This window comes from Pseudopodoces humilis, chromosome 28, assembly GCF_049639895.1.
Source record: "Pseudopodoces humilis isolate 2021_Gansu_Grassland_sample_001 chromosome 28, ASM4963989v1, whole genome shotgun sequence".
In the NCBI taxonomy this organism is placed as follows: domain Eukaryota; kingdom Metazoa; phylum Chordata; class Aves; order Passeriformes; family Paridae; genus Pseudopodoces; species Pseudopodoces humilis.
In genome coordinates this window covers 3309434-3322387 of record NC_142227.1, presented here as the reverse complement: position 1 = coordinate 3322387, position 12954 = coordinate 3309434, and the positions used below count along the sequence as shown (strand labels likewise).

The 12954-nt window shown below is 44.7% G+C and overlaps 1 protein-coding gene across 1 annotated transcript in view; it reads right to left on the bottom strand.

Annotated features, from left to right (window-relative positions):
* Positions 1-12954, bottom strand: part of INSR (insulin receptor) — a 54253-nt gene that overhangs the window by 35129 nt on the left and 6170 nt on the right. The window contains exon 2 of the mRNA XM_005531237.3: positions 10712-11263. Coding sequence (XP_005531294.1) covers positions 10712-11263 — 552 coding nt within the window. The remainder of the gene's footprint in view (positions 1-10711; positions 11264-12954) is intronic.

Here is a 12954-nt window from a genome sequence, read left to right as displayed (position 1 = left end):
CAACAGGCTCTTCCCTGGTGCTGATGGGCGAGAAGCGTCACGCGGCTGCTCCTTCTCTCGCCGCCGGAGCCATGCAAAACACGGGGACGTTTTTCTTATCACACCCACCAAATTCACACACTGTACAGGCTCAAAGAAGAACATTTCCTATTTTTCAGAACAAAAAGTGACGCTCGATGCAGATACCCAGTTCGAATGGACTGGTTTTGTGGACTAGAAATTCAATATCCAAGCACTGAGAGAGCAGCCAAACACTACTCGAATTATTTAAGCAGCTCTGGAGATAAGGTTATTGGAGTGTGGAAGAGAACCCTAAGAAAAATCTACATATGACATTTCTTTAGCTACTATAATTTACTAATTGTAGAGATGCTGATGAAGTGAGAAGTTGTTTCAAATAATGCACCAGTTTCTGCATAAATTGCTTTATCCTTAAGTCTCCAGGTAAGACTGTCCAGTGTGCTATGCTCCCCTTGCCAGAAACAGTGTTCAGATTCCCAGAGCCTAAAATCCACAGAATTGAATGAACAGAGAAATAGTTTATTGAGCTTTAAAGGCTTCGCTTCAAGTACTGCTTTAAAACAAAAGCCTTATTCCTTTAAGCCCTGTTAAGGCTCCACTGGGCGAGACTTTCAGACACTCAGACATCACAGTGAGGAGCTCCATTTCCTCTCTGGCTTGTGGGAGCTTTTGAGGGGTACTTAGAGGGAGCTCTTGGACTCCTCCATCCCAAACTGAAGCTGTGTAAACAGATCAGTGTGATCAGCCTGACTTCAGAAAGACAACATTCAGAAAAAACCCAAGACCAGAAAAAAAACAGTCCTGTTCATTTTATTAAATCACTGCTCTATGTTTGCACTACCCAGAGAATATAATTGGATAGTCTTCACAGAAAAGACAAGAAGAACATTTGTCTGATACTCAAATTTTAATGAAGCCTTTCATTGCTCATGAAGTATTAAAATCCTTGCAGTGCCGTAACGCAACATGGATGTGCTTAATGAAGCTGAAAATGGAAACAGAAAAATGCTTTGTTATTCTGTTATGTCTGTGGAATTGCACATGCCTTACTCCTGGGAAACCAACACACAGGGATAAGGCTTCCTGCACAATTCCTGAGATTTTCTAATCAAGCCCACCTTCGAGTGCAAACATTCTTTATGTACTTTATCAATCATAAAACGCTGCTGATACGACAGAGTTTGTCTGGAGCCTCTGTGTGAGGGATTTCCCAGTGCCCAGGTCAGTGCAATAGAGCTGGAACTTGACTTTTTTGCTGCAGGTTGCTGAGTGAACTCTCAGTTACTGCAGATATTTCAGAGCAAACAACTCAGAAGCTGACGGCCTCTCACTCACGTTATCAGAAGCCACACTGACAAGCTCAGTAGCTCTGCCACAGACCCCAAATAATCCATACCTGGAAGACCCAGTGTCAGACTTGGGCTCTTCACATCCATGGGGGAAAATCAGCCAGCAAACAGCCCCATTTTGTGTCATCAAAGTGCCATGTGAGAGTGTCACATTGCAGCACCCAACTCCTCCTCTTGACAGGGAAGGAGCGTCTGTGAGAGCCCAAGTTCCTGCCCTGAGATCCCTGCTCATGGGGTTAGAGCCCTGCAGTGCAATAATGCTGTGTGCTCTCAGCATAATCCAACTCCCACAGCTACAAAACCAGAGAAAAACATCAAAAATTGAGCTGGAAATTATGGCTACCCAACTCCAAACCTGCCTGCTCTCCTGCCCTATGAACCTTGCCCTCCTCACAGCCTACAGTCCAACAGGCTTTGTTTTGATGAACACACTGGGACCAACTTACTCCCTTCCTGCCCCAGACAATTCACATTTTAAAAACCACTAAATGAGGAATGGTGCCCAGGGGTCAGACCGAAGTGAGATGAGCAGGAGGGAGCAGAAAGGCAGAACCGCAGTCACTGCTCCGCTCGCAGGTGTTTTCTCTGATCTCTGACAAACCTGCTCCCTAAAATCCCGAACTCTGACTTAAAAACCATCAGTCTTGTGCTGTAAGCTGAGCTCAGGCTCAGCTCATCACATCAGGGCTCTGAAATTCCAGTGTGGCCACACACCAGCATTGCATAAGTGTGGCAGTCCTGAGTGACCAGAGTTCCACATGTGCAGCTCCAGGAGCCTTCAAACTGCACTGAGAACAGACTAAAAAGACCTTGCAAGTTATACACTCTTCATCAGACCAATCTTGCTAAATACTGCCATCCTCTTATGCCTATGAACAAGGCATAATTCCTGAGAAGGGTCACAACTTCTGGTGGTTCACCCAGCCAGCACCTGCATCAGCAACTGCAGTGTGGGAGCTGAGCTCTGCAAAAGCTGAAACTGCCTGAGTTATAATTCCAATAGAGCAGTAGTTCTTGGCATCCTTGGAAAAGAGCATCTCTGACTTGATACACAAGATTAAAATCACATTTCTCTTTCTGGAGTACACCAAAACCATGCACACCCTGAGTTCTTTAAAAACATGCTGAAGAGAATTAATCCCAACATTCTGCTGAATTCTATTCTAACTGGACTTTCTTTCCAACCCTTTGGTTGGTCCTTCAAAACATCATTTTTCTCAGAACCTTCACCCCTCAAGGTGCCCAGGAGGCAGAGAAATAAACACAGTCTCAAATTACTGAGGGTACAGAAGCTCCTTCTTAGTACAGAGCATCCAATTCCAATTATAATTCTTTCTGGACAAGAACAGGTGCTGAGCGTGCTGCCCTGTTTTGTCAGTTTAAACCCAGATTCACAAGGAATCCAGACTCTTCACAAGAAACCATTAAAGCACTCAGCCAGCATTTAAGCACTGCACAGAGCCAAAGTTAATTCTCTGTTTGTTTTACATGTCACAAGCCAAAAGAAAAGCCAGGCCGACAACCTGCAGCGACGTCAGCCCGGTGCCCCCCAGTACCCTCATCTAAAAACTGAGATAAAGACAAGGCAGTGGCTGTGATCCATATCTCCCTGCACACTTATGCAATGCCAGACAAAAACTGGGGTCAAAGCAGGAGCTGGAATAACTACAGCCTCGTCCCAAGCAGGCAATCCCAGCCAGGACCCCCACAACTTACCCTGACCCAATGTTTTTTTCTTTCCCACCTAACCAACAGCCTTAATTAAGCAGCATAAACATCCCAGCAAGTTCATTCACATCCCTCAATGGGAATTTGCAGACAATTATAGGATATAATTGGGAAGCCTAATCATTGAACTTGTACCCAGCTATTGTTACAAGCTGAGAGGAGGGTGAGTGTTGCTTCCTCCAGGACACGGTTGGTTATTCCCCAGATCTGTAATTAATCAAAAGGTCCTAAAATCATCAACCTTTCAGCTAGAAATAATCTTTGCACTGGTCACACCTGGAAGTTTTGACCTTTTTTTGTGTTTTGTTTTTGTGTTTTGATGGGATTTTTTTTTAAGCACAGCAATTATTTACAGAGGCAATCCCTGTCAAATCCAATTCCTGATAGGGAAAGATGTTTCGGAGAGCTTTGCCAAGTGACATATTTCAGTTGGTCTGCTCACACACTCTGAATGCACTTCTTTGTACAGACCCAACAGTTCACAATCCCTTCACAGCCTTGAACAACAAAGATTTCCAGTCCTTTCCCTGTAAAATCAGAGACTGCTGTCCCATCACACTGCTTACATTTATTCTGCATTGGAATAATCCAGGAAGGGGCATTGGAATTGCACTCAATTTAGAATACTTCTACAATTAATTAAAAGACCTAAAACGCAGAATTTCATTGCCCTGCCTTCATGAAGGAGGTGTAAAGGGAAGAAAACATACAGAATACACAAGCTGGCTAATTCCCCATCCTTGCTCATCCAAAGCACTCCCAACATCCAGCAGGATTTGCTCTGAATGGAACACATCTCCTCCTCCCTGAGCAAACACATCACACCAGGTGAACCATTTCCTGCTCTCCCATTCATGCATTACCAACACACATTAACTCTGTCACTCATTAGTATTATTATTTTTTTTACATTCTCTGACTTTCCCCCATGCACACCCACACAGCAGCATTTTCCAAAAAATGTGTCTGCCACGTCTCCTGGTTTTTATCTAACAGGGGGTAGTGCAGGTTCCTTTGTTTGAGCAAAAAAAAGGTAACTTGGAAGTGATCCTGAAGGGGAAAAGTTCTACCTGAAGCACCCCTGGAACTCACAAGGAGCCAACGTCAGCACTGAGGATCAGACAGAGATTTAAGAACTCCTCAAGTATCCTCAGTGCTGAACCACTGCAGGTAAAGCACTGGACTCCTCAAGGGCCCAGACACCAACCCAAATAACAACTGTTCAGGGAAAAGGCTAAGGGTGAAAGAATTAAAATAGCAGTTTGAACCAAACAAGGCAAAAACCTTCCCAGTTTTTACCATATCAGCAGCAAAACACCTCGTTCTCCTTTTTAACTTGTCAAAAACCTTTGTCTTGACAAGATTTTTGTACAGGAATTCAGATCTCTTAACTATGGGGAAGAATTCTCTGTATTTACAGTGTATTTACATTTCTAAAGATGACATGGGTCAGACAGTTGCTTCTGAAGTGCTGGTTGGGCACTGGGGCAAGAGCAGAAAATTTTCACTTCCCAACCCCAAATTTAAGTAAAGGTGCACCAGTGAGGAACCTGAGGAAACATCAGCTCAGCTGCACCCATGGGGATTGGTCAGCAAGTTGAGACCCTTTGTATTTAAATCCTACAGCCTTGCATCACCCCAGCTCAGTGGAGAAAGGCTGCTCCAGATGTTTCTTCCCCAGTTTTGTTCGGTGTTTCCAAAGGAGCACATCCTTAAACAGACATTTGTATGGAGGGATTGTTTCCACCTCTTCTCCCCCAGTTCTGGGCTGTATCACAACCCCAAGCACCGTAAATCTCTTAACTACTCTTAATAAGCTCAAGTGAATTAGTTTAGGATGTCTCAGAGTTGGCAAAGTGTCACCACTGCCCCAGCTATGGGCCCTCAATAAAGCTGTAGCTTGGCAGGGTCAGCACAGACACCCCAGTGAGATTATCCGGTGTCAGCTTCCATCTGGCATTTGTCAGAGCAAGGGAAAAGAAAAAAAGGCAGCCCTTATCAGATCTCCAAATAAAAGGAGCACTTCCACTTCATGTAGTAGCAACTGGAAAAATTTCCTTTGTGTTTGAAGCTTTAAAAATATCTTTGCCCTTGAGGTTGGCTGAGTCTGCTCAGTGCTTCGAGACCCCTTTCCCATACAAAGGTAATAAAACCAAGCTCATGGTTACAGAAATTCCCAGCACATAAAAATTACAGGAAGCTGTTGCTAAGTAATATTTTTACCTAAGTAAACATCACAAAGCGTTTCCCACACACACCTCTGAACTTTGTTATTCAAACCTGCCTTGAAGATGTTCAGAGTTGCAGAATTTCTGCTGGCACTGGTCTCTGAGAGCGCTCGCTGCTGTTTCACAGCAGTTGAAAGACGTTTCAGGCTGAGCAATGTTTTTCTCAGGGCTTTGTTGTGCTGCTTCCACTTGGGAACAAAGTCACTCCTCAGTTCCTTACCTGTCCCTTATCTGTCCCAGAATTTTTCCCAGATAAATCACAGGGAAATTAGAGAGATCCTGTTGTACCCCTTTGTCTCTAAACCTGTTTCCCAACGTGTTAGAAAAAAGGAAATAATCACAGAAAATCCTGATTTGGAGGGGACCCACAAGGATCACCGAGTCCAGCTTCTGTCTCTGTACAGGATAACCCCAAAAATTCCACTCAAAAACAGGAAAAACATTATTATTTTCACACAGAACCTTTCTTTAGCAGCTCTTTGCATGTCAATTATTCCAGACAGTCATCCTTTCCATCTGCTGCTTTACGTCCTCTTCAATGGACACAAATTGTTTCATCTACTTTCCACAAAGTCAATATTTTGCCACAAATACTAAATTGCACTAATGGAGAAACAACTTTTGTTTTTATCATAAAAAACGAGATAATAGATGGAACAAAGGATCCTACTGACTGACCTGAAATGGCCCACATGCACAATAACTCGAATTTCCTGGTAGCAAGAAGCCCCCAAGATCAAGAGGATAACAGATTCCTACAAAGATTTCATTCAGCATGAACAAGGGAACTTGAATTCCATCTTATCTTCTAAGGAATGAAGCCCATAGCTGACAGAATTAACAGAATTCATCTCAGGATGGTTTGGGTGGGAAAGGACCTCAAAGCCCATCCAGTGCCACCCCTGCCATGGCAGGGACACCTTCCACCATCCCAGGCTGCTCCAAGCCCCGTCCAGCCTGGCCTTGGACACTGCCAGGGATCCAGGGGCAGCCACAGCTGCTCTGGGCACCCTGTGCCAGGGCCTGCCCACCCTCTGAGTAGAGAATTTCTCCCTAACATCTGGCCTAAATATTTCCTCTTTTAGTTTAAAACCATTCCCCCTTTTCCTATCACTACTTGGCCCTGTAAAAACTATTTCAGATATCCATCCTTACATTCCAGGAATGTGGCCCTTCAGTGTTCACCAAGGGACTGTCTGATAGTGCAGATAATTTTGCTGGTAATTTTTATTTGGCCATTCCACTTTTCCTTCCTATTGCCTTACTCCACTTCCACATGACCCGACGTGCAATAAAAGGCTGAACCCGCCTTTATAATTACACTGTCAAACCCATCAGACTGCTCCAAGTTCTGTGTGGACAGAGCAGCTTGACTGCAGGAAGAATTGGCAGGAAATCCTATTTCAGAGGGAATTGTTCCTTCCGCAAGAGGAGTGACAGACGTATAGAAAAAAGAAAAAAAAAAAAAAAAGTGGAAAAAATGCTAAATATGAAAATCATGTTTGGCAGATCCAGACCGAGGTCTAGGACGTGGCATTTCCAGCATTTTTGTTGTCTGCATTCTTCAGCAAAGACACTCTCTGCAGTGCAGGACCACGAAGCCAAGAAGTACGTTTTGATGGCAATAAAATAACTGTGTGTGTGAAAAAAAAAACCCTGTTAAAAATGTCAGTGAAGAGGTACAAAACCCCCAGAACAGGAACAGCACTTGGCTGCCATAAACAGCATCAGGCTAGACCCAAATTCCAAACAGACTACACATTTCCCTCCCTGCCTACCCAAAATATAACATGAGCTGGCCTTAACTGAACCGACTTGGGTTTTCACACCATCATGAGTGATTTAGGGGAAAGAAAAAAAAAACCTCTGAGGAAGCACATCCTGACAGATCTCAATCCATGGTGCATCCACCTACTCATCCCTGCACTCAGACACAGAGTCCTCAAGACTGCCACTGGTTTTTCCAAGGGTGCAGCTGCCCACAAATGATTTCAGTTCCTCCCCACTGGTTTCATCCCCAACCTTTGCTCCAATGCCTGTAAGAAGATCCTTTACTTTGTTGTCCTGAACACATTATCACCAACTAAAAAAAAAAAAAAAAAATAAAAATGCAGGCTGGAATTGTAGCTACGGGGATGATTCAGAGGCTTGGATGTGTGCCTTGGAGATAATTCCATGCTATAACTGAAAAGTTAGTTTTGGAGTCAACTGGGATATTTGCGCTGATTAAATAAAGGAATAATTAAATAAAGGAGGGATAACGTGGAGCAACCACAGAGAGCTGGCAGGGGAAGGGCAGGGAACGGGGTGGAAGAGATGGGGGACACCAGGATCCCACTCCAGCCCCAACTTTGCCACTTCCCACACACAAAAGACCTTTCAGAGAATCACAGAGTCCTTAAGGCTGGAAAGGACCCTTAAGATCAGGTCCAACCATCAGCACCAGCACCGTGCTCATCCCTAATCCCTGTCCCCAAGTGCCACATCCTCACTGCCTTTGAGCACCTCAAGGGATGGTGACTCCAAGGCTTCCAATGCTCCACAACCTCTTCCAGGAAGTTTTCCCCTATCTCACATCTAAACCATCTAAACTTGAGGCCATTTCCTCTCATCCTGTCCCTTGCCCCTGGGAGAAGAAACCAATCCCCACCTGGCTGTCCCCTGCTGTCAGGGAGTTCATTTTCTGTGACATCTTCCAGCCTTCCCACAGGGGCTCTCCCAAATTTCTTGCCCATCTCTTAATATTTTCCAGTGAGACTCCAAGCTTAGCAGGCTGGAAAAGCCGGTCACAGCTCGGGGCTTGTCTCTGTCAATTGACACCCACTCTGTAAAATCAAAACAATCAATATTTACATATCCTTAAAGGGTTTTTCCCAGTCCCAGGGCAGCAGTTTAGACAGCAACAACTTCCCATCCAGAGATGCAAAAAAATTTTTAAAAAAACAGAACCAGGAGATTCTACACCAAGTTTCATTAAACAAACCAGAGGTACAAATAACCTGGGTTAAAAACTCCACACAAAACCAAACTTCCCTGTGAAAATGATACCGAAATTGCTACATTTCATTCTGGTTAGAAGATAAAGAGAAAAAATAAAAGAGAATACACTTAAAGCCAGAGAGCCAGGAGACTTCAGCACTGCATTAGCTGCTGAAGATTCCCAGATAAGCTGCAGAAACGCAGAGGGAAAGATTTCATGACATTAATACCCTGGGTACTGGGAGCTGCTATGAGGCTCTTCAGGCTAAGGAAAGCCAAAATACAATTCACACAAGCTTTTAATAATCTTGACAAAACAATTACACATGCTAAGGATACATTAGGGCTGGCATGAGAACAGAGGAGGCAGCGATTGCACCGGCAGGTTCGCTAAATAAATGTCACTTAATCTCCACCATCGGCGTGTGCTCAGAGTCTAAAGGCTGCTCACAAATAGACAAAAAAGGTCTAAAAACCCTCTCAGGCTGTCAAAACAACTGCAGAAGCACAGGGGCAGGTGTCACAAGGCACGGGATCACACAGATCCCAGCTTGTGCAAAACAGCGGCCACCAAAAAATTAAAGTCCAAATCCAAATGTTCAAAACAAAGATAAGCTCGGCTTGTTCAGTGGTTTGGGAAGTGCATTCCAGCCACTGCCCAAACATGCAGGAGCACGGCTTCCCTACTGCTCCTTCTGCAAGGGACACACAAAAGCAGAGCACCTGTGCATAGTGCCTTTTGAAACCATTTTCTGATGAAAATCTCAATTTCTGGGTCAAACAGATGTGGTGACTGAGCTGAGGCAGGTACTGGACAGGTGCCCTCAAACAAACTCTTGCACCAGAGGCTCAGGAGCTCTGATTTCCACCCCAATGGTAAAATACTATCATTACAACGTTACATTTCTCCAGGTTTCATGGAAACAGGCAGTTTTTTAAAGGAGAGAAAACCATCCATTCCAGTCTGCTGCAACACAGCCCCAGAAAATTCACAGGAATTTTGGGGCATTATGGTCTAGGCACTAAAAAAGTTCCAATTAGACCTTTAACCTTATGAAACAGCAGAAAACACGGCACATGAAATGCTTAAGAAACCAGGTTTCAGTGCTGATGTAACTGCATACCTGAAAGTTTATAAATAAAATGCTTTACAATCTTATTTTTCATTTGAAAAAAGGAACACACGTACAAACTTGCATCTTCTTGCTCATACCCTGTTATTCTGGCCACAAAAAATAACCACTTTCTTTAAAAGGAAGCTGGACGATTTTGGGGTGAGGAGTAGCAGAGGGGAAACCACATTAATTGCATTAGTTTGTGCATACTGGTAGGAATTCCTCCTCAAATTTGGCACTTAGCACTCAAAGCTGCCCTTTAAAGCTTGGCAAGAATTTCTCTCCAGCCCACAAGTTTCCTAATTTCGTCTCAGGACACACTGGTTCGTTTGGATGCACGACCTCCAGAAAGGCAGACAACCCCAAATGTGTCACTCTCACCTCAATTCACTTTGCTCCCCGTCAAGTCAGATTTAACATAAATCAAAGCCAATATATAATTAAAGCTAAGCTTAAGGTCAGTTCCAAGTTTGGAAAAAAACAAATCTGTATGAAATCAAAAGCAACTCTAAAACATTTGAGGGCTGGGGTGGCAACAGCAGTGAGTTTTTTGAACACAGCTTCTCCCTGAACCAAAGCCCTGTTATTTTACCCTCTACTCCATCCAGGTCCTCTCTTCTTCTCCATTCCCCTTCAGGTCTGACTTGGCTTCCAACTTCTCTGTGCAAATGCTGCTCACTCATCCACAAACCTTTTTATGGCAGGAAGGTTTTGGTAAAGATGGAATTGCCCCTTTCCAGAATGGGGTTTATTCCAGTAAGAGTTTTCCCCACTCTTGTGCTTCCACCAGCCAGTCTGGACTTTCACTCCCTACCCAAACCCCAATAAAGACACTCAGAGTACCACTAAAAAGGTGAAGTCTGGGCAGTTCCTGACTCTGCAGAAGAACCATACACAGAGTTCTGGATGCCTTAAAAACACAGGTGAAAGAACTGCTCAAACCCATCCCAAAGTTTTTCTCTTCAGCTTCTAATGTCAATTTTCAGCCCTGCTTTTAGGAATCTGTGCTTACAGGTAGCAATCAGTAGGCACCTATCAGGCCTCCAAGATTCCCAAAGTGGTTTGGGTTGGGAGGGACCTCAAAGCCCACCCAGTGCCACCCCTGCCATGGCAGGGACACCTTCCACCGTCCCAGGCTGCTCCAAGCCGTGTCCAGCCTGGCCTTGGGCACTGCCAGGGATCCAGGGGCAGCCACAGCTGCTCTGGGCACCCTGTGCCAGGGCCTCACAGGTCCTGACAGGTCAAAATTTGACAGCAAAGCCCCAGCTGAGACCCCTCCCTGTGCACTCACCTCTCTGGCAGCGATCGTGTGTCCAGCAGCGCTCGATGAAAATCCCGTTTATCACCGTGGGGGGACAATTGCTCTTCCCTTTCACTGTGCCTGGGCACACATCTCCACACTCTTCTTTGTCATCCTTGTTGGCCACGATGTAATTGTCTTCTACAGAATCCAAAATCCTGGACCAGTCGATGGTGGACAGGTAGCAGAGCTCGTTGTTCTTCTCGATGCGCACGGCGCCGCGGGTGATGTTCATCAGGTTGTAGAGGCCGATCTCCTTCAGGTGAACCATCTCAAAGATCACCAGGGCGTAGTTGAAGAACAGGTGAGTCCCTCGGATCACAGTGAGGTTGGGGAAGAGGCCCTTCAAGCTCTCCAGGCCGTACACACGGAACAGCAGCAGGTAGTCTGTGATCATGGTCAGCTTGGGGAAGCTGAGCTCGCGGAAATCTTCGGGCTTGGTTTTGAACATCAGCAGGATCTGCAAGTGGCCCTCGATCACGGTGCAGTTCTCCAGCATGTTCAGCCGGGTCAGGTTGTTGCGGATGTCCATGCTCCTGCAAACTGGGAGGCAAAGGACAATTTCTTTATTTAGCAGAAAGTTAATTGTTGTTGTTTTCTAAACGCTCGGTTTTGTCCAACCGCGCCGAGCTCTGCTCGGGACACGTGGTCCTCTCAGCACGGCAACCTTCAAGTGTTAAGAAATACACTGTGGGGAACATTCCCTGGGATATGGTTACAAAACAAGAGTGTTTCATCATTTTTTCTGCCATCTTGAGTCCCTGCCTGCTGCCTCTATCACGACTGCAGTGGTAACACCAGTCCTGGGACATCACTTGGCGCTCACAAAGGGAAGAGATGTCTGGGCTGTTTTCTTTAGGCAGCTGCCAGCAACACACCTACCTCGTCTCAGATTGTGCAACTGATGCCAGGGGATTAGAGGGAGTCATTTAGAATGGTTGCAGGGAGGGGAAGATAGGAAAAGAATAATGGCCAGAGATGGTAGTGCTTGGGAAGAGAGCAGAAAAACATGGAAATGCACAGGAGCACAGCCCACACTCCTGCCCAGACTCTGCTGACAGGAGTAATTTACTACATTAGTAATTTTTGCCCTGAGCATTCTCTTTAGATGAGGTGTTGGGGCTTTTTTTTGTTATTATTTTTTCAAAGGTGCAAATCTCCCTGTCTTGACTATCTGGGCAGTTCATTTCATAGAACCAGTAACCAAAGAACTGGCAAAGATGAAGGATAAATTAGAAGGCAAATTGAATAATAGGAATCCAGGCAGCAGCAAAAGGAAAAAGTTTGAATAAGGGAATATTTTTCCAATGCTAAGCACAGGTGAGAAACCAAGAAGGAAATTTGCAGCCCTGTGCCTCTCCAGCACAACAAAACTCCCTGTGACAACCCTTTTGAAACCAACTTCACAGAAACATCAGCTAGACCTTAATGTTCAAACCTAGGTGGATTCTTCCTGAAATTTTCCTTTTTTGAAGACTGGATCCACTCAAAGGATTCTCTCTTTTGTCTACAGCTGGGCTAGTGTCTTCCCTCCCCACTTTAGAACAAAAAAAAACTCAGGCTCTTTCCTCTTTTTGTCACTGTATGTAAAGTTCACCAACTATAAAACCACCACATCACAGCTCCAAGGGATCACTCAGCCTTACAAAACTGATGTGGACACAAATATTTCATAGCTAGCATTGTCTAACTCCTCATGATTTAACACAGACCACTGCTGTAGGGGTTAAAACCAAATTCTATGCAAATATCTTAATGATTATTCAAAAATTTGCTCCACTGACTGCAAGAAAAAAAAAAATTGGCAATGCTAATATGGGATTTGAAGCAATGCTATTGCCCAATGGGACTTTTTGGCACTATATCCAAGTTGTTTCATAAATTGCTTTCTGGAAGAAAAAGAAATGCACACGGTGCCTCAAGGATTAAGGATGTACTTGGAAAAAGTGGGAAAAAGAACCTGATGACCCGCCAGCAGCAACCTCTCTGCCCCAAACTGTCCTGCTGCACATCCCAACCTGGGGTAAAAGACCTGGGACAGCAACAGATTCAGCTTGAATGCTCTGGATATTTATTTGCAATAAATAACATTGGTATTTCCAAAGAAGCAAGTGCGTGGCAGGTCAGGAGAGTGAAAGGAGAAGTAACAGAAGGACACGTAAGAAAATGAAAGACTGAGTTCAACGTACAAGTCACCAGTGCAGCTAAAATTACCAGATAAAATCAAAATGCAA